The 20,977-nt window shown below is 37.3% G+C and overlaps 1 protein-coding gene across 2 annotated transcripts in view; it reads left to right on the top strand.

Annotated features, from left to right (window-relative positions):
* Window positions 1-20,977, top strand: part of PIGG (phosphatidylinositol glycan anchor biosynthesis class G) — a 74,427-nt gene that overhangs the window by 3,671 nt on the left and 49,779 nt on the right. For both annotated transcript variants that reach the window (XM_041395942.1, XM_041395941.1), the window contains exons 2-8: window positions 189-394; window positions 1,392-1,601; window positions 3,082-3,270; window positions 4,827-4,965; window positions 8,547-8,759; window positions 16,891-17,108; window positions 19,512-19,793. In XM_041395942.1, the coding sequence (XP_041251876.1) occupies window positions 189-394; window positions 1,392-1,601; window positions 3,082-3,270; window positions 4,827-4,965; window positions 8,547-8,759; window positions 16,891-17,108; window positions 19,512-19,793 (1,457 nt within the window). The remainder of the gene's footprint in view (window positions 1-188; window positions 395-1,391; window positions 1,602-3,081; window positions 3,271-4,826; window positions 4,966-8,546; window positions 8,760-16,890; window positions 17,109-19,511; window positions 19,794-20,977) is intronic.

The following is a 20,977-nucleotide window of genomic DNA, read 5'->3' as shown; positions in this document are numbered from 1 at the left end:
ATGGCTTGAAAACTCATCTTCTTCGTATTATTTCTCAGGTTTGCTGTTTGCAGCTGCTTGTTTCTGGGTGTAGAATTAGTAAAGAAGTTGAAAGTACTCATTTATGTGGTGAAGTTGTTCTTTAACTTCTGTCTTGCCTTTGGTAAAATTTGTTGATGACTTTTATATGCCCTGTTTTTGTTGTTTAGGAATGGTTTCTAACTGGACCAAGATTCCTCCACCACTTTTCAAAAAAGTTGTCATTGTGCTGATAGATGCTTTGAGAGATGACTTCGTGTTTGGATCCAAAGGTAAACAGTTCATGCCGTATACTACTCAAGTTGTTGAAAAAGGGACTTCCTACAGTTTCATTGCTGAAGCCAAGCCACCCACTGTGACTATGCCTCGAATTAAGGTAAGAGGGATTTTTTTTCTATTATTTCATTGGAGAAGCTTTTGAAGTATGAGTTCTTTCATGTGCTTGGAGTTGGCATAGAGGACGTGTGTGGTGTTAGTGCAATCTATGGCTGAATGTCTCTTTGCTGTAGTAGTGTGTGTGGTAGACTCCTGATTTGCCATGGGCAATAGGTTAAGGACAGGTAAGGCCCTAGTCCGGGCTTAAATGATTGACATAGCCTTTTTATTTGTAATCATGGGAAGGCGGTAGTCTCTTAGTTGTCCAGTTTTCCATTGTCTTCTATCTAGGAATATTTTTATTGTATTTCTCTGTGTTCTTGTAACTTCTGAGAGAAAATCCAGTTTAGTATAAAATTGTTTTGTCACAGAGATGTTTCTAAAGAGCTTAAAAAGGAAATTCTGCCAAGTTCCAGGTAAATAAAAGATGAATTTTGTTGGTGTCATCAAAATACTGGATCATCCAGGCTTGTTAACGGTAGATCTAAGTAACACCTCTGTGCACTGAAGAGGCTGAAGGAATGATCATTGGTAGGTCAACTAGCAGGAAAGTGAGGGAGAGACAGTCTGGTAACTCTTTATACATGGACTGCAGTGCTTCTTCTAGAAGTTTCTTACTTACTGTTTTGAAGGTACTGTTGTTGTTAATGTTGAGTCAATTTACTTACACCTAATTTGTCTTTTGGCAGTTTAATGACCAGTAAATGAAACAAACATCAACTGTTTCTTTGATGAAAAGACTGAAAGTCTTTTTTCTGTCCATTAATTGAGAAAGTAATATTTTTGTACTTTCTGTAAAGCCGTCATAGACATCAACTAGCACTGTGTTGTGGCAGATGAAGTTATGTGGCAAGACAGCTTGTGTTTTTTACTTTGTTATATTTCCTTACCAAAAAATATGATTTGTCTGCCATCTTACTTATTGTTTCCTCCCATTGGTACTGTCTTCTGAGCACTGGAAGTTTCCTGTTTAATGTGTCTCTTTTCTCCTGTTTTAGGCTTTGGTGACAGGCAGCATACCTGGTTTCATCGATGTTGTTGTGAACCTCAATTCTCCAGCTCTCTTGGATGACAATCTGATATGGCAGGCAAAAACAGCTGGGAAAAGAATAATATTTTATGGTGATGATACTTGGGTCAAATTGTTCCCAAAGCACTTCGTAGAATACGATGGAACAACATCGTTTTTTGTGTCAGACTTCACAGAGGTGAGAGGTTTTGTAGAACCCCAAGTTAAATGAAGTGAGTACAAACAGTGTCAGTTTCTGCGAATGAGTGAGTAAAGCTACCCTTGTTTGAAATATTCACCTGGCAATTAAATAGAAATTGAATTTGTATGTCATTTTGGTGTGGGTGCTGTGAAGCTACACATTTGAATCCCTCATGCACATGCTGTAAAAAGTGTTAGGATGATACAGTAATCATGAATGTATTACTCTATAACTTAAGTAAACATGCAGTTTTCTCACAAAACTTGTGGTTGGAAGTTAGACTAGTTGCTTTGTTTAAAAATTCTACTGTCCACATTTTCAGTGTACTATCAGATATTTTTAGTTAGTGCAGTCTTGAAGAGGTCCATTAATATATTAGCTTGGTCTCTTAAAGGTATACTTTTATAGTATTGCATCACTTTTGTAATTGCAATGGGAGCAGTGTTTCTTTATGTTGTAAAAGAGGGAGCATGGAAAGTAAGTGAAACAAATTCTGATAGTTCTTACTCTGGGCACATTAGAAGAGTAAATGCTTTGACAAATTTACTGAATTTTTGAACCTTTATGATTTGTAAAACCTCAAGCCATTGACCTGCTGCTACTGACTGAAGTATTTTATTATTTAAGGAAGTTAGAAAGGTCTAATGTGAATTGGAAGACATGTTTAATTGGTTATGTTGATAAGACTTGCAAAAGCTTCTACCTTGGGTAAAAAGTACAAATGTTCTACTAGATCTGTGGTTATGTGGCTCACAAACTCTTTATGCAGTCCTTATGCTGTCTTAATATAGTCTATTAAACACACAGCTTTTTATAGTCTTTCGGTAGTTATATACAGACTCAACAAATTAGTATCACATGGGAAATATTGTAAGGATTTTTAATAACTGAAGAGAGTATATTAAAAATGCATTGTCAATCTAAGCAGGAAAACAGTTGAGTTAGGCCCCAAATAGCACTTTTCAAACAGTTTTTCTTTCTCATTATGTTGTCAGTTCTTTTACTCATAGCAAGTACCATTTTCTTGTGTTTGCACACTAGCAAAAATGCAGTTCAGAGATTAGGGTTTGTTGTACTTCGGACTTTCCCATCGCTAAACTGAGACATTTTGTTGTACTTGTGATACATTGTATCACATGTGAGTGATAATACGGAGTGTGCAGGGTGAAAGTGATTGAAAAGTTCTTGGAACAGTTTTTAAAAGTTTCTGTGGAAGCTTGGCAACCCATTTGCCTTGTCTGCATGTAATCTGGTGTGTCCTTACCAGAAAAGATTACATGGGGTGAAGAATCTATTTTGTTAGACAAATATATTTGACTGCCTGACATTGAACTAATCAATTTTTTTTCTTATTAACATTGCGCATGTAATCTCATCAACTTCTATAGAATTTTCATGGGTAGTGTAGTTAATTTTTTTGTGCTTTTTAAAAGAGGGAAGTTTTTTTAACCTTGTAGTTGTTTTCCTTTTCTTTGAGGTTGATGATAATGTGACCAGACATTTGGATAGAGTGTTAAAGAGAGAAGACTGGGATCTCCTAATACTACATTATCTGGGGTTGGACCATATCGGTCATATGACTGGGCCAAACAGCCCATTAGTGGGACCAAAACTTCGTGAAATGGATAACATACTGAAGAAGATTCATATTTCCCTTCTTTCAAAGGTAGTACAGCTTCTTGGGTCAATGTCTGTTAGTTGTGGACTGACGTTAAAATGCTTGCTGGTTGTTGTTGGTAGCTTTTTTATTCACAGACTGAAGGGTGTATTCTGTTCTTTGCCTTCCTGGGCTATTTTCCAGTGTAGCATTTTTAAGGATTTGGTGGCTGACCTTAGTAACATTTGCTAACAGCATCTTCTGGGCAGCTGTGGGAAATAACATCCCCTTGATGTGCAGGAAGATGAGAGGAATGCCTGCCAAAATTCTCATCACTTGTGAATTAAAATGGTTGTTGGTGTGCTTTCTAGTAATGAAATTCTGCAGAAGGAATAATGGGCACATGTAGCTAATAGCTCTGATGTCCAGGATTATGAAGGCAAACAGAACTCTTAGATATTTGATAAATTCAAATGGAAGTAGTGGTCTTAATATTTTTTTTTTTTTTTTTTTTTTTAATGGTAAATGTAGCTCATCTGAATCTGTTTTTAGATTTGTAAATACCAGTCATCAATTACCCAAGCAGTCTAGATACTGAAATACCAAGTCCTAGTTCTAGGTGGCCTGAAGCTCTTTTTATTGTTTGTTTTTGGATACTGCAATTCAGAATAGCTGATCATGAAATTTTAATGGTATTTTTGGTCAAGTGGATACTATTACCTGAAAAGTAAGGTTAAATCCTGTGTGTGAAAGTTCTATGAATGTTACAGTTGTTTTGCTGCATTTTAGTATCTTTGCTTTTGCCATTTATATTCAAGTCTTTATCTCTGTTTTAGAATACAGATATAATAAAAGCACTTTATTTTTTGGATACAGTATGTACTGGTAATAACTAGAGGTGATACAAAAGTACTTTGTTGTTGAATGGCTATTAATTTTCTGCCACTGATTTGTTAGCTCAAAATTCTTGGACATGTCTCACTTAAGTTTCTGTTTCTCTATTCAGAAACATGCACCTCATTCAACATCATTCTTTGACAATCATTAACAGTTAGTCTTCATTGACAGTCAGATTTAAATCCCAAATCAGTCAGATTTCAATCCCTAAAGCTCTTGGGAAGCTAGAGACTATTAGAAACAGGATTATTTTTTTATATTTAATTGACATTTTGTTAGTATTTACAATATTAATAATTCAGCATTTGTATTGAAACTTAGTGAAGCTGAACAAATGAAGAGGGGGAATATTTCTGTGTTAATGATACTCTTCTGGGACTCCTGATTTTCTTCTCATGGTGTGATAGCCTTTATTTCATCTTTCAGAGAGTTTCTTGTAACTCTGTAAATTCAGGGTTTTTTAAAAAAAAGCTTTTTTTGTGCCTTTTTTTTTTTTTTTTTTGCTAAGATACTGACAAGTGTGTTAGATGTGAATATGCCTTAACTTTTTAAAATTACTATTACTGAGTTACACTTAATTGCAGTGATTATCTGCCCCAGGGCGAGCAAGTTTCTGAACTGAAGTTAGTGTTGAGACATACTCATGTTTGAAAATGATGAAGATAGTGAAATTTTAGAAATGAATTGTGTTTATATGGTAATTCAGATTTTTTTCCTGTGATTTGCAGGAGGAAGCTTCTCTTCCCAGTTTGTTAGTTGTTTGTGGGGACCATGGAATGTCTGAAACAGGAAGTCATGGTGGTTCTTCAGAAGGAGAAGTGCGCACACCACTACTGTTTATCAGCTCTGCTTTTGGGAAGAGAAGTGGTACGGATCAAAGAAGCATGATATTTTTTAGAACTGTCTTAGTTTCAGATGGAATAGAGTTAATTTTCTACTTAGTGGCTGGTACAGGACTGTTTTCTGGATTAAGTATGAGAATAATGTTGATAACAGACTGGTGTTTTAGTGTTTACTCTGAATCAAGGACTTTTCTGTTTCCCATGCTCTGCCATTGAGCAGATGCAAAGGGAGCCATTAAGGAGCATAGCAAAGACATCTGACCTGAACTGGCCAAAGGGATATTTCATACCATGGAACATCATCCCTAGTGTATAAACTGGGGCTGCCAGTCACTGCTTGGGGATGGACTGGACATCGGTCAGCAGGGGGTGACAAATTTTATTGTGAATCACTCGTTTCTCTTGGGTTTTATTCTTCCCCCTGTCTTCTTTTCATTACTATTATTATTATTATAATATTTAATTTTGTTTCAGTTATTAAACTGTTATAGCCTCAACCCAGGAGGTTTACCTTTTCTTTCTCCTCCCCACCAGGATGGGGGTTGTGGGTGAGTGAGTGGCTGTGTGGTACTTGGTGTAAGGCTCCAGTAGAAGATACCAGCGCATAGTGTACTCTAATGGGAACACTACTACTGCATATAACTGTAACAAGAATAGCAATAATAATTATGTGTAGATTATAATTATTATTGTAAGGGAAAAGGGGGAGAGAGAGGAATAAAACGCAAGAGAAACATGTGACGCACAATGCAATTGCTCACCACCTGCTGACTGGTGCCCAGCCCACCTTCAAGCAGCAATCCACAGCCCTCAGTCAATTCCCTCCAGTTTGTGTACTGGCTATGATGCTCTATGCTATGGAGTATTCCTTCAGCCAGTTCAGGTCAGCTGCCCCAACTGTGTTCCCTCCCAGCTTCTCATGCTCACTGGCAGAGCACAGGAAGTAGAAAAGTTCTTGATTTAGAGTAAGCCTCCTTACCATCAGTGTGTTATCAACATTATTCTCATACTGAATCCAAAACATAGCCCCTGTACTAGATACTAGGAAGAAAATTAACTCTGTCCCAGTTGAAACCAGGACAAGAACACACTGGCAACTCTTAATTTATATTATACTAGAATTATTTTTGAAAAGTGCTTTGGTTTGTTGTACAGTTATTTGGGAAAGCCCATTCTGTGTGATCTAAAACTCTGGTTTCAGCCAAAGTTAGCATCTGTATCTTGGTGAAACCGAGAATCATGAATCAAGCTTTGTAACCAGTGAGAGAACTGTGTGTTTCTGAGACAATAATCTTTTACAGCACTGTCCTATCCGAATGCTGAGCGCTAATGAGACCTGTTGTCAGGATACTGGGCTAAGGGTAAATGAATGGGTGTAGATCCAAAATCCTATTCGAAGTGGGTTGAAACTGTGTCTTTTGTGGCCAGAATATTTCCTTGGCCTCCATTCTTCTCTCTCAGACAGCTAGGATAAAAGAATGAATGACAATTTCTCACAGAGTCCACCAGGAGGAGGAAGAAAGCCCTTGGGAGACTAGAGACTATTGGAAATAGGATTATGTTTAACATTAAATTTATCTGACCCTTGGGAAAGGGTGAGAGGTGATGGCGTTGACAACATACTATTGATTGCAAAGTCTTAAGGATAGAAATGGACCATGAGTATGTTTATTGTATAGGCTGGTTAATTTTATATCACTGATTTGAGTTCACATGGTTCTGAAGCTTATTTTCTACTTGTAGATAATGATAAAAAATAAAAACTAGATAGTTAAAGGCAAGAGGCAATAAAGAAATGGAGTGGTTGAGAATCTTTAGTCTACTTTGTAGAGTTGTGCTTAAACAAACTCCTTGACTAAGTGGATTGGTAGGGTGTAGTTATACCAGGAGTGAATATTTTCCCCAAAATAATACTCCCTTCTGCTTTTCATTCTGCCACTTGCTCATTTCCATATGATTTATTTTCTTCTAAAACCTGTGTGCAGAACCTTGATTTATTTATCTTGCTGGAGGTTTCTGCAGCACAGTGGAGGTAGATTTTCCTGTAATCTGTGAAGTTGTTATTAAGCTATTACGTTATGCAATAGAAAACACTGCTTGAGAAGTCCTTGACCTCTTCTCACATCTGTAAACAAAAGAAAGTCAAGAGTGGATCAAAGCTCCTGGCTAAGTTTTTATTTTATGAATTTCACTAGCATGTGTTGACAACCAGGCCACAAGAGTACAGATTCTGTAAATGCAGTCTGCTGTTCACTGGAATTAGTTTCTATAAGGTTTAACCTGAATGAGCAGTTTTTACAATACAGTGAAATATACCTATTTACCTGTCTTTTGGGATAGAGTTTGTGATTTCTAATGCCTTTGTAAATATCCAGGAGTTTACTTTTCATTGGTACAGTAATCAGGATTCTAGTGACTACTCCTTATGATCCTACTGTAAACAAAATGTACTGTGGTTAATTTGGTAGACCTCAAAATAGTAATTCTGTGGGCTTTTTACATTTAGTATGCTGTCAGAGTATTACTTGTATAGTCTTCTACAGAGATGTGTCACCCATGATTGGCTAAACGTGTTTGGTAGTTTGGCTTTTTTTGCCAGTTAAGAACTTGCCTTTAAAGATAAAATCTGAAAACTGCTGACATACAGGCACTCATGCAAAGAGGCTTTATGGATTATAGATGGCATTCTGTACAAGTATGGGATTAATCTGAGCTAGATGAGAAATGAGGCAAATTTTAATGCTCTTTAAAGCAGCCTTGAGAGGAATTAAGACTATATAGAATTCTTTCTATACTGCATTTAAGTCAAAACACTCAGTGCTTGAAGTTACAAAGAGGATGAAATAAAAGCATGTAGAAAAACACTGTTACCTAACTAGTTCTGCACAAAAAGAAACAGCTGGCAAAACAATCTTAAACAGAAGGTTCCTTATGTTAATAAAATCATTCATATCTGCAGATTTCTGTGGGACTGAAGGCTAACCCTGATAACTGCAGTAAATTAATGGAATCTTACATAGGACTCTTTAAAAATCACTGGGTTTGCCTGCATGTAGCCATGGATTTAGAGCCTCAACATTCTTTACCTGATGTCTAATTCTGTTTTCCTAGCGACCTGATATTAATTAAATCTTGAGCTTTTGTCATTATATCGAGATGCTTCTGGAATGCAGTCAACATTATTTTCGGTTCTCATTCTTTGTTCATATATTAAATTGGCCTACTGTAGTGCTTTCTATTATTTCTAATGTAAAAGTTATGAAATCCTCTCAGGATGTAGGCTGCAACTTGATATTAAGGTGATGTTCTGGACCATCTGTTTTCTTACTTGTATAACATTTATGTTGTGTTTACAGTAGTTGTTAGCATTGAAGAGTGTGCTGGCTAAGAATTTAATAAATATTGGATTTACAGCAGCAGATGATAGCAGCTGAAAAAGATCAGTCAGCTCTCTGTAGACCACTTAAAATAGCTGATCTAACACCAATGAAACAATTTTCAAACTAATAAGGTGCCAGCTGTCTCTGGAGAAATAGAATGGGCTTCTTATTGAAATACTTCTTTTCCTCTCTCTTTTTTTTTCTCTTTTTTTTTTGTTCATTCTAGCTCCTCTAGCCCAACCTGAACATGTGCAGCAAACAGATTTAGCCAGCACACTGGCAATAGGTCTTGGCCTACCAATTTCAAGAAACAGTGTTGGGAACCTTATATTACCAGTTGTTGGAGGCAAGACAATGAGAGAACAGCTACGTTTTGTGCACTTGAATGGGTTCCAGCTTAGCAGATTGCTGCAAGAGAATACACCTGCATATGAAAAAGGTAAATTAGCTAAAAAAATGTTACAGATATATTAAAAGGAGATTGTTTATGAAACAGTTTGGACTTTTAAATTTAATAGTATGGCATTGCACTGCAAGTTAGCTATTCTTTTGAGAGCAGTATTCAGAACAGTTGCACTGAATTCAATCTTTACTGCAACCTACTTTGAGACACTGCTTCTGAATAGTTTTCTTAATGACTACTAATATTCCTATTTGGCAAAAGAGCAAAAATAATGATGGAGTAAGATTAAAGTAAAATTGCCAGTGTAGTTAAATCTCAGTGGTTTCATAACTGCTCTATGTGAGGTGTTCTATATAGGGCACTGACTCTGAGCTATTTGGAGAATTAACACAATGGACTGAATTTTCTAGTTTAAATAAAAAGATGCTTCAAGTAAAGCTGGGAGATAATTTAGGGTAAGTTATCATTTTATTTCATTTTTATGTAATAAATTCTCTTGGAATGAGAACGTAGAGAACAGCTTATTAAAAATTCATGGGGTGTGTGTGTGTGTACTTGGAGGAAAGAATAAAAAACAAGTAGAAAAAATAAACCAAACCTAGCAAAATGTGGTATTTCATTAGGAAGCATGATACAAACCGCAGTATAAATAATGAAGTTAATATGATAATTTTGTGAAAAAAAATTGAGTCAGAGGGTGAAGGAGAATATTTTACCATTGACATTAGAAGATGTTGTCTTAAAGTGACTGTGAAGCTTGTCAATTGATTTGTAATCTGTTGAATTATTAAAATAACTAGATGAGAATGCAGAACTGTTTTACAGCTAGGAATAATTAAAGTGGATAGCAATGTAGATTTTAGCAGAATGATTGTTCTAGGTCAAGAATCAATTATCTTTCAACATCACAGCTTCTAATCATAATTAAACCTTGTCCAGGAATCTCAACAGAACAAATTCTACTTGTATCAACAACATGCCTATAGCAGGACCCATGCTCCATCTCTTCTGACATTTTTTTTCTGCACAGATTTCTTCACTTAACCCAGTTGTGTCAAGTGAGGAACTTGCCCTGTTGAGGGGTTTCAGGATATGACTGTGTTGCTGAAAATGCCATCACAAAATTCCACCTGACAGTATTTCTGCAAACACTGATGAAGCAGGCTGGAGTTTCTACCAGCTTCTTGTTTGTATCTTCGTTTTAATGTTATTTTTTGTCTGGGAACAGCTCAATTTCAACTTGTAGCTTTCATCTGAGTAATTAAAGTCAAAATTGCCAAGGATAAAAATGTGAGAATTTTTTATGGTGCTTGCTTGTTGACTGCAAACTTACTAGAGGTGCTACCATACTGGAAAGAGTTTGGGAGGCAAAGCATCCACAATGACTTTCTCTCCTTTCAGTAATGGAAAGTCTCAATAACATGGTGCAAATCAAGGTCCAAGTCATGGTAGCTTTTGTTACAGAGTCTTAATGTCAATTTCCCCTGTTTCTGTTGACTTCTTAGAGGGATCTTGCTTTTCTTAGAGTGTCCTAGATGTGCAAGGCTATAGGTTAATGCTTGGCTCTGTTCAGTTAAGACTGGCAGGGAAACTGTACATTCTGTTTGTTTAGTGTTGTTTGATTGATGTGGATACTTCAGGCCTAGAAATACTAAAGACAAAGTCACTAACTCGGTGACTAATATATGTAGCTCAGGATCATGCATGGATGGCCATTTGTTTTGCGTGGCTTTCAAGTGAAGATAAATGCCATCCCACTATACCAGTACAGGCACATACACATATGTCAGGATTCCTCTAGAAGGAGGTTACCTTGCAGAGAAGTTATTATATTCAGTAATCTGATTCATGTTCAATAAGTTTGCCTGCTTCTTAAAAAAGGTAAAAAGGAGGATCCTGGGAACTGCTTAACCAGTCAACCTCATCTCTGTGCTTGGTAAGATCACAAAACATCTTCCTGGAAGACATATTAAAACATAGGGAAGACAGAAAGGTTATTGGAAATGACTGACACTACTTTGCCATTGGCAGATTGTGCCTGACTAATTTTGTGTCCTTCTATGATGGAGTAAATGCATCAGTGGATAAAAGATGTGTCATCTACTTAGACTTCTGTGAGGCCTTTGGTAAGGCCTCCCTGAACATTTCTGCTGCTGTTGTTAGAGTGATATGGTTTGACAAATGGACTCTCTAATGAATAAGAAATTGGCTGCATGTCTGTAAAGTCGGTGGCTTAATGTCTAATTGGAAACCAGTACTGAGTGGTGATGTAGTGAAAGATGTCTCCATTAACAGGGCTGGCGATGAACGAGAGAATCTTAAAAGCAGCTTCCAGCCTGAATGATTTTACAATTCTAAGATATTAAGTTGGGAATGTGAGGAGGGAAAATTGATCTTTATGTAAGAGAGTGACAGGCATGTAGCTGTGCCTGGGAGTGGATGATGAAATAGCTGAGAACTTCTGGGTCAGGATTAGTGCACAGACCAACATGGGCAATATTTTATGGGTATCTAGGGCAGACGTATTGTAAGAAATTCCTAGCTTTTCAGACAACTAGAGGGAGTCTTACTTTCACTATCCATGGTGCTTATGTGGTGCTTCAGCCATCCTGTTGCATTTCAGACTAGATAACCGGACAGTGAGATGGACTGAAAAGTGGCTCACCTTCTGGGCTCATGTGAATGTGATCAGCAGCATGAAGTCCCCCTGAAGGCCATTGTGATCAGCCACAGGGCATGACCCAAGCCAGAACTATTCAACATCATCATTAGTGATCTGGCCAGTGGGACAAAGTGGTGTCTTTGCAAGGGAAGGACACAAAGAAATCTGGGAGAAGTGCTTGATGCAATAGGTGGGTCTCTTGCCACTCAGAAGCACTTTGACAGGCTGGAGAAATGGGCTGACAGGAACTTCTTAAGGTTCAGAAAAGGAAAATGCCAAATCCTACACCTGGGAAGAAGTAATCCCAATGTATCGTAGCAAACTGGGTTTTGACTGACTGGAAATAGCTGGAAGAACCACCACGGTGTGACTAAGGACACCAAGTTGATTATCAGGCAGCAGAGCACCCTTGTAAAAGGCAGGGCAATAGCATCCAAGGTGGCATGAGGATGACAGTCATCAGTTGGTCAGTCCTGCCTCTTCTATCAGCTGTGGTGAGCAGGCATCAGGAGTCTTGGGTCTGGTGCTGGGTGTCTCAGTACCATAATTTTGTGGATATAACATAGTAAGTGCAGTGCATGGTCATGAAGGTGATGAAGGGATTGGAATGTTTGTCATATGAGGAGGGCCTGGAGGTGCTAGGACTATTTAGAGGGGTCTTATCAATGTAGGTAATATATGATGGGAGAGAATAAACAAGATGGGACCAGAGTCCAGTTGGTGGTCCTCACAAAAAATCTGGAGGAAGCCTTTTTAGGTAAGATTTGTCAAACACTGGAATGAGTTGGCAAGAAAGGTTGTGGAGGCTTCATACCTGTAAATGTTCAAGACCTGACTGGACACAGATCTGAGCAATCTTCTTTAACTCACCCTACTCAGAACCTTTTAATCTGTATTTGTAGAACATCTGAACACTCATCTGAGTTGTACTGACAGCTCTTGGGCTATAGAATTTCTGAATTCCACAGACAAGGACTTCTGCCAGGTTTTTTTGAGTGAAAGAAGCCCCAAAAGACAGTTGGAGTCAGTCATTTGCTTAGTTGGACATCACTGATATTGAAACTGCTGCTGTAGTTTCAAGCTTTCCAATGTGGATTCTCCTCTAATAGCAACTAGTGGATCATCACATTTCAGTTCAATGCTAAGAGAAATGCCTTTTACTGGAACTTCAGTTTAAAGTGAAAGATATACTTGAAAATGCTTGCAAGGATAGCATAAGTCTTGCTGCTTTAAAAAAAAAAAAAAAAAAAAAAAAGACTGTTGAGATGAAAACCAGCAAGCTCTGCTGAAGAGGAAAACCTGGCATTCCTGTCCAGTGCTGTAATTTACAGCACAGGGGTTAGAGCACCAGCTGTTGGGACCATGAGGATGATGGCTGAGTCAGGAAAAAACTCACCCATTTTAAGCTATATCATAGCTATACTTTCATTTTTGGTGGAATATTAGTTTCCTTCTTGACACAATGTGATGAAGTCAGCTGTCAGTTGAGCTGAATCACTGTCAGGTGGGAAGGCAGAATGATTTTAACAAGCTGTTTGAAAAAGAAGCCATGGATTTCCCTGAATTCGACTGCTCCAATGTTAAGAGCAAACTGTAATAATACATGAAAATTTCTTTTCATCTTCAAGTGTGTTTTAAATATACCTATTAATAAATAAAGAGCAGAATGAAGGTAGGTTGAGTAACTCCCCCCCAGTGTTTGTTCATATAAGCACACATTTTAAAACTAAGAGGTTGCACAGCATTTAATTGGACTCGGGCTTTGCTTTATTAAGGTTCAAAAGAATCCTCACACTTAAACATATCATCAAGTAAATTAAATTTTACATGAGAAACTTGACTAAGCCTTTATTATTTAAAACATATATTTTGAAACATACTAATAAATTGTAACGTGAGGCATGAGGTTTCTTTTTGATAGATGTGGATACATGCAGCTAAAGAAAAAGTCTGAAAAAGGAGAATAAAAATAGCTAGCAAAAATTAAAAAGCTGAAAGAAGAATTATCTAAAAACACACTTAGGGTTTTTGAGCAAGTTTATACCTCAGTGTAAGATTGGTAGCCCTAGGTATCTAGCAATGCTTCCCTTATGTTCTGAACTTCTGAACTTGTAGTTGAATGATAAATTAGGGACTTTTCTTTGAAAGACATTTTACAGTGGAATGAAGAGTCATGCTGGATAGGAAGTTGGCTAGTGTTATTAAAATGAATGCAAGCTTTTCAGCTTGGGACTGATCCTGAAATTGCATTAGATTAAAATAATTTGACTTTTACTGGGACATGTATATGTTGAAACTGGAGAAGTCACTTTTACATTATTCATTCTTTCTTATAGCTCTTTTTAAATGATTGCTGCCTGTGACTGGAACTAAGTGAAATTATTGTCAAACAGGTGCTTGCAAAGCTTATCCATCTGATTGTGATGAGACGGTAGTAAGGCTGAAGCACAAATTGCTAATGTAATACTATGCAAGTAAAACATTGCCAGTGCTTTGTGAAATGTGCAGCTGGGCAAGCTTTCTTTGGATTTTGTTTCAATTTTGACTTGTTTTATGAGTATACCATATGGGAGTGACTTGCCAATATTACCTACCTGTTAGCAAAATGCTTCTCCAACAACTTAATGTCCATGACCCTTATTATTTTATGCCTTCTGCGTATAAATGTGCCACTGAACCAGTATAACTGGTTCTCCAATGAAATTTGGCAACCATGGTCTTTTATTCCTGTCTGAAAGATGTTTAAATCATTCATTCATGAGAGTTTGGCTAAAAGTCATCTTTCATAACATGGACGCAATGGTTTTGGTGGGCTGTTAGCATGGAAAGGAGTAGATAAGAATGAAATAAAAATTTTAAAAAGGCTGAAGAGGGAGACTAGTCAAGAAGCATGAAAAGAGAGAACAGGAGCAGAAGATGTGGAGGAAATTTATTTATGTTTCAAAATATAGCTTGAACTCATTTCAGTCTTCTGTATAATGAAAAAGTGTCATGTCAAATCTCAGTTTGATTAAAGCTCATTTTAGATGATCCTTTATGGATGTCCTCAAACTTACGAATATTTAAGTCTTATTTCAAATATACCGAACAAGAAACTTGACAGAGAAGTTAAAAGAATTACAGGAAGGAAATTAAATCCTCTGTGTGCACAGGCAGCTACCTTGATATACAGGTGTTTGCAGATCCTTGAAAGCCCTCTGCATAGCAGGGTCAGCATGCCTTGGAGTCTGCTAGAAGGGTTGGGAAAACAGACTGGACATTTTGAGTTAAACATTGCCTTTTAAAATCCTCACCTTGAATTCAGCCCACAGTAGATCATGAAATGTCTTGTGTGATAAGAGACTTGTAAATAGTAAGCACGGTTCTTTCATGACTATACGGATTGAGAATAGAAATGCTTCATTCACCTTCATTCACTTGAAATAAAATTTAAAATGTTTCTGGATTTAATAATGTACTCTTGCTGAAAAGACTTCACAAAAAAAAAAAAAAAAAAAAAAAAGTGTTTTTTTTTTCCAAGTAGAATACACTGTTCATCTACGAGGAGTGAAAAAGAGCTGCAACTTAAGTCTTTATGACACCAAAGCTATTTCATTCATTGTTTTAACCTTTTTTGTCTGAAGCTGTACAGCTGTACAGTAGTTCACAGTAGTTCCCTACTTTCAGCTAAGAAGGGAAGAACTGGACGTTATATAAAATTTCCAAATTGACCTTTTGTACTTAAGTTATCTTTATCTTTCAAGTCAAATTGCAGGGAAATAGCAAGTACTATTAGTGTGAATGAAAATAAACATCTATTTTTCAGAAAATACTGCAGATAAATGTGAATATTCATGTATAGTGTAGTTCCAGTGAGATATGAGTTTCTGAAAATTATGCCCTTGTTTTCCATATGTTATCAACTGAATTTGTATTGTGAATGCATACTGTATTCAATGACCACTATTTGAAAAGCAGAATCACACATTAGGTAAAGTTGGACTGGATCACTGCAGGTTATCTAGTCCAACCACTGCTCAAGCAGGGTCCCCTACAGCCCATTACTCAGCAATGTGTCCAGACAACTTTTGCATAACTCAAGAAAAGGCTCTGCAACTTCTCCATGCAACCTGTTCCAGTGCTCAGCCACACAAAGAGTAAAAAAGTTCTTCCTCGTGTTTAGGTATAACTTCCTGTGTTCCTGTGTTGCCTCTTGTCAACAGGCAGATTCCTGCCTCTTGCTGGGCACCATGGAGAAGAGCCTGGCTTCATCCTCTTGACACCCTCCTTTCAGATACTGACAGACATTTCTGAGGTCCCCTCTCAGCCATCTCTTCTCGAAGATGAACAGGCCCAGCTCCCTCAGCCCTTCCTCATAGAAGAGATGCTTCAGTCCTCTCATCATCTTTGTTGCCTGCACTGCCTGCTCCGGGAGCTCCATGTCTCTCTTGTCCTGAGGAGCCCAGAACTGGACACAGCACTCCAGATGTGCCTCACCAGGGCTGAGCAGAGGGACAGGATCACCTTCCTCAACCTGCTGGCAATGCTATTCCTAAGGCATCCCCGGATCCCATTGGCCTTGGCCCCCAGGACACACTGCTGGCTCATGGACAGTTTGTTGTCCCCCAGGATCCCCAGGTCCTTCTCTACAGAGCTGCTTCCCAGCAGGTCACCCCCAGCCTGTGCTGGTGCCTGGGGCTGTTCCTCCCCAGGTGCAGGATCATGCACTTGCCTCTGTTGAATTTCAGATATTTCTTCTCTTCCCATCCCTCCAGCCTGTTAAGGTCCTTCTGAAGGGCTGCACATCCCTCTGGGATATTGGCCAGCCCCTCAGCTTTGTGTCATTAGGGAACTTGCTCACGGGAGGCCTCTGTGCTCTGTGTCATCCAAGTCACTGGTGAATAAGTTAAACTTCTTTGGACCCAATGTCAACTTGCAGGGGATGCTGCTACTAACAGGCCTCCAACTAGATAGACTTTACACTGCTGATTAAAAAACCCTCTGAGCTCTGCCTTTCTTTTAGTTCTCAGTCCACCTTCACCATCCACTCATCCAGCCCGTACTACCAGCTGATGTGGTGTGTGTGTTGTCTTCTTTGGTGTTTTCCCTTGACATCAGCCATTTGATCATTTCCTACTTAGCTTATACAATGTGTTCTGGATAATGAGTAGTTCCAGTGGGCAGCATTGCTTTCTTAACCCCCCCCCTCCCCAGTATCTGAAGCATTTAAATTGTTTGTCCTGGAAACATTTTGTAAAAATGAATGACAAACTTATTTTAATGGGTTTGTCAATTGTTAGAGGTCTTGACAGTTTATTAGGTTAGAACTAAATGCTTTTATTCCAAGTAACTCATACTGCTGCAGAAAGACAGTGTAATTTTGTACCTGTGAAAAAATTTTCAACTGGCATAGTAATTGTATATTTTTATACATTATACAAGCAAATATAAAAATATGATTACATCTCTGAGTAATATTTGTTCATGGATCCTCTTGCTTCTTTTCTTTTCTCTCCTTCTCTCCAGATCCTGGATATGAACATTTTAAGATAGCAGAAAAATCCCATGGTAATTGGATCAAACTGTATTTAGAGGGGAATAATTCAGAAATACTCTTAAATCTTGGCAAGAAGGTCCTGAAGCAATACTTAGAGGCCCTCAAGACTTTGAGTTCTTCATTAAGCAAACAAGTGGCACAATATGACATGTATTCAATGATGGTGGGGACTGTGATCATTATGGAGGTATGAAAATAGATCTTTCTGTGTAAAAAGTTAAGTGCACAAAAGTAAAGTATCTTGGTGTTGGATATGTAATGTATACACCTACTAATCTTGAAAATTACTGAATATAGGTTCTTAGGGTTGGCTGACATTCTGCTTGCATAAGATTAATACTCTTTTTAAAGTAAAATCTAGCCTTCAAAATGATTCAAGAGTGCTTTTGATATGAATTACTTACATTTTAGTGTAGCTAGTTATAGTAGATACGCAGATGTGTTACAGCATCAATTACTCCCATATTAGTTAGCCTTCTGTTTTTGAGTAACTTTAGGGAAAAAAAACAAGAGTCTGGCAAGTAAATCCCTAGCTGTTCCTCTTTATCTGAGTATAGCTGCTCCAAGCAGGCAATACCTTACATGGAAAATTCTCACAGTTCCAGGAATTGTTCCTTGTACTGATACATTTAGAAACCTGAAATAAATACTTGCTGTAGGGTTACCTTTTCATATCTCCTGTAGTTACAATGATAAGATATACCATATCTCTTTAATTTTAAGTGGATCTGTCCAAGTGATCATTTGTGGAAAATTCGAGTGCTGGGTCTCCTTTGCCCTGGCAGGGCTCTGTGCCTTGTCTCCCACGCACTAAAAGAGTACCTCTGAAACGGCTTTCTGGTAGACTGCTCAGTGGGGTTAGTCACTCTGCTGATCGCTTCACAGGAATGAGTTCCATGGTGCTGTTGCGTAGATGGGATGGTAGGTTCTGTTCCTGCTCTACAGGTGGAAGATCTGGAGGTGGACAAAGTTCACTGCAAAGGTGAAGGTGCATATCTTTCTTTGTTCCTTTGTTTTCAGAACCTGTGCATTCAAGTTGTTGACTGTTAAGTACTGGAATTTTTTTTTTGGACTGCAATTGTAGATGCTTACTATTTCTGGAAAACAAATCTTAGGTGTTATACACAATCAGTTTTTTATCAAAGAAATATGCAGCTACTAACCACAAAAATTTTTGTTGAGAAGTGTATGCTCAGTGTAGTTGTAAGACTCCAGCAAAATGGCTGGAGTTATTTCTTTTCTCCAGTGCAACACTAAAGAAACTGCCTTGCTCTCCAAAATGTTTTTGTCTTGAAATCGATTTTCCACCTTCACTGAATAAATAAGAGTAGAGAAACTCAGATGTCTCTTTAAACTACACTATGCTATAGATGCTGTTTATCCTGTATTTCAGATAAGGAGAATACCTCTGAGAAGTGAACTGATAACAGTGGATTTGTTCAAAAGACCTAAATTTAGTTTGGTAGATACCTACAGTTTGAGCATTTTTCTGCCATGAGTGCTGTTTTGGTTTTAATTTTAAGTGATGAGCTGAAATGTAAGACTTAAGCCAGTGTGATAATCAAAACTGCATATTTAAATAACCAAATGAAATATGCAGTAGAATATGAAGAAATAGCTGACTATTGCAATACATTTTTTTTGTCTACTTTACTATGTCTCACTGTAGTGTGGGAAAAATTTTAGGCATAGGTCTTTACAAGTGACAGTGAAAGATTTCAGATTGACAGTGGTCTTATGTAGTTGTTTGTGTTTTTATTTGTTTTAATCTTGCCCTAGCACCAGCTGATTGAGGTCAGTCTAGTCCTAGCTCCTTCTCTGCAGCTTGCAAACATTTTAGCATGTGGCTGAAATTTCCCACTTTTTGGTAAAGATTTGTATATGAGCAGCAGAAAGTTTCTTTGTGTTGTTCATCTCTGCTGCCACAGTTACGTAAGAGAAAACTTGGAATTCTCTTCGATCTGTGTGCAGGTCAGAGCAAAGTGAAAGTAAAACCAATAAATTCAGCTAAGGTAAGGAGAGATACAAGAAGTAAATACTGCGAGAATTCATGAGCTAGAAATTCAGCATACACTTCTGTGATGGTGGAAGAACTTCCCCTAGTTTGGGAAGCTATTTAGCTCAGCAGGATCTCATACATATGTATTTCTTATACAGGAAATAAATTGCCTTTGACAGAGTGTATTAACTTCAGGCATTTACAGGTGACAAACAATGGGTCAAATTTGTTTGCTTAGGAACTATTTTGGTACTGGGAGTTCAAGATCTTTTACAGGGAATGAAGGTCATACATATCACTGGTTTCCACAGTTGAGGAGGCAAATGATATGTTATTAAACTTGGGAACTTGTGTGTTTAAGCCCTTAATAAATGAAAAGACAATATTGCGTTCTCCCATTTATATGGTAATATCTTACTGGGGGAAAAGAAATCCAATATAATTCTTCACAGGTATTTTTGATAAAGTATGCATATCAACAGAGTGACGTGGATGACAACAGCATGATTTTTTGTGTGAATTCTTACTGTATGCTTTAGCTAGCCCCAATTTTCAAAGTATTAATTCTCCTTTTTTTTTTTTTTTTTCTAGGTTCTGATACTGCTTTTGCTCAGTGTTCCAAAAGCCTTGAGCAAGCGGGCAGAATTTGAAGTGCCCCTCTCCCCTCCACTATTCTCTCTGCTGTTTTACTTGATGTGTCTGATGCTGTGTGCTGTTCATGTCATTGTATGCACATCAGCAGAAAGTTTGTGCTATTTCTGCAGTATGTCCTGGTTAACAGCAGTTGGAGTGATGATGCTGATTTCTGCACTCATGTGTGGTATTTTATCTGCTGTTGCAAAGATCTTTGAGAATTACAGACTACCACCAAAGGTGAGCGTGTGCATTAATTATGGTTCAAAATGTTTTATCTTTCATATACTGTTTCATATACTGTCTTCTATCTTTCATAATATTGCCAGTTAAAATTTTGTTTTTCTTTGTATATGCTTAAAGAAATTCTTACAAAGAATTCTTTGTAATGTAATATGAATATGTATTTAAAACTGTGTTTGAAGTGTGTTGTTGTCCCTGTGGCAAGATACCAACCTGATGAAGATCTAAGAAGTGCTTTTTTTGACATGTTTTGAAGAATTTTTTAAAATACTGTACAGTATTTTTCAGTTGACTTTATGAGATTGGAAACATATATATGCCTTGTATATGCTTTTACATAGTTAGGTTTCACAATTGCAATTAAAGCAAGATGTATAATACTTTACAACAATATTAACAAAGGACAAGTGATGATACAACAGACAGTAATGCTCTAAGAAGAATATACTTTTCCAGTATACCTTTTCTTGTATTGATGTTATTAATGTTTGGGGTTTTTAAAAAATAATTTTGAAAATGTGATAAAGGGAGATAATTTAATCTGTCTTTTCTACTTTTTAAGCTTAAGAAATAGAGTTTGTTAAAATCTTTTGGAGTGTGAGGAGTTACCTTCTGTATATTACTTGATGAATTTTATTGTTGTGTTCAGTAGAATACAGGTAATTCCAAGGAAAGAGAGTTTGCACTGTCTTTTCTTCCACTATGAAACTTAGTGTGCCAAGAGCTGTCAGTCACACCATAAAATCAGTTTCTAGCTGTTTTTTCTACTGATTGTTAGTCATATTTTTCAAAGGTCTCTGATGTTCAATAGCTTCACTGCTCATAATACTCCATTTGATGGTGCAGCCTCTGCGTAGTACAGTCCTTCATCAATCTGTATTTTCTAGAATCAAGCTTGGGGGTTTAGTACCTTTTTTTGAGTGTCTGACAAAATATGGCAAGTACGTTGCTTTTATGATATGACAACATGCTCTATCAAGGAAAAAAGCAAACTTTCTGACTTGAAGAAACATTTTGTAACAGCTATGTTTCTTACAATTCAGAAAATTCAGAGCTCCTGAGTAAAGATTAATTTTGCACTCTGTGCAGATATGTGCTGTAATTCCTGAGTGTAGATTTAAATCCAAATTCTTACAAGTAGGGCTGCGAATATATTTTATTCAAACTATACCAGATCATAA

Source organism: Onychostruthus taczanowskii, unplaced genomic scaffold (assembly GCF_017590055.1).
Source record: "Onychostruthus taczanowskii isolate IOZ18803 unplaced genomic scaffold, ASM1759005v1 scaffold121, whole genome shotgun sequence".
Classification (NCBI taxonomy): Eukaryota; Metazoa; Chordata; class Aves; order Passeriformes; family Passeridae; genus Onychostruthus; species Onychostruthus taczanowskii.
This window is presented reverse-complemented; position numbering and strand designations above follow the sequence as displayed.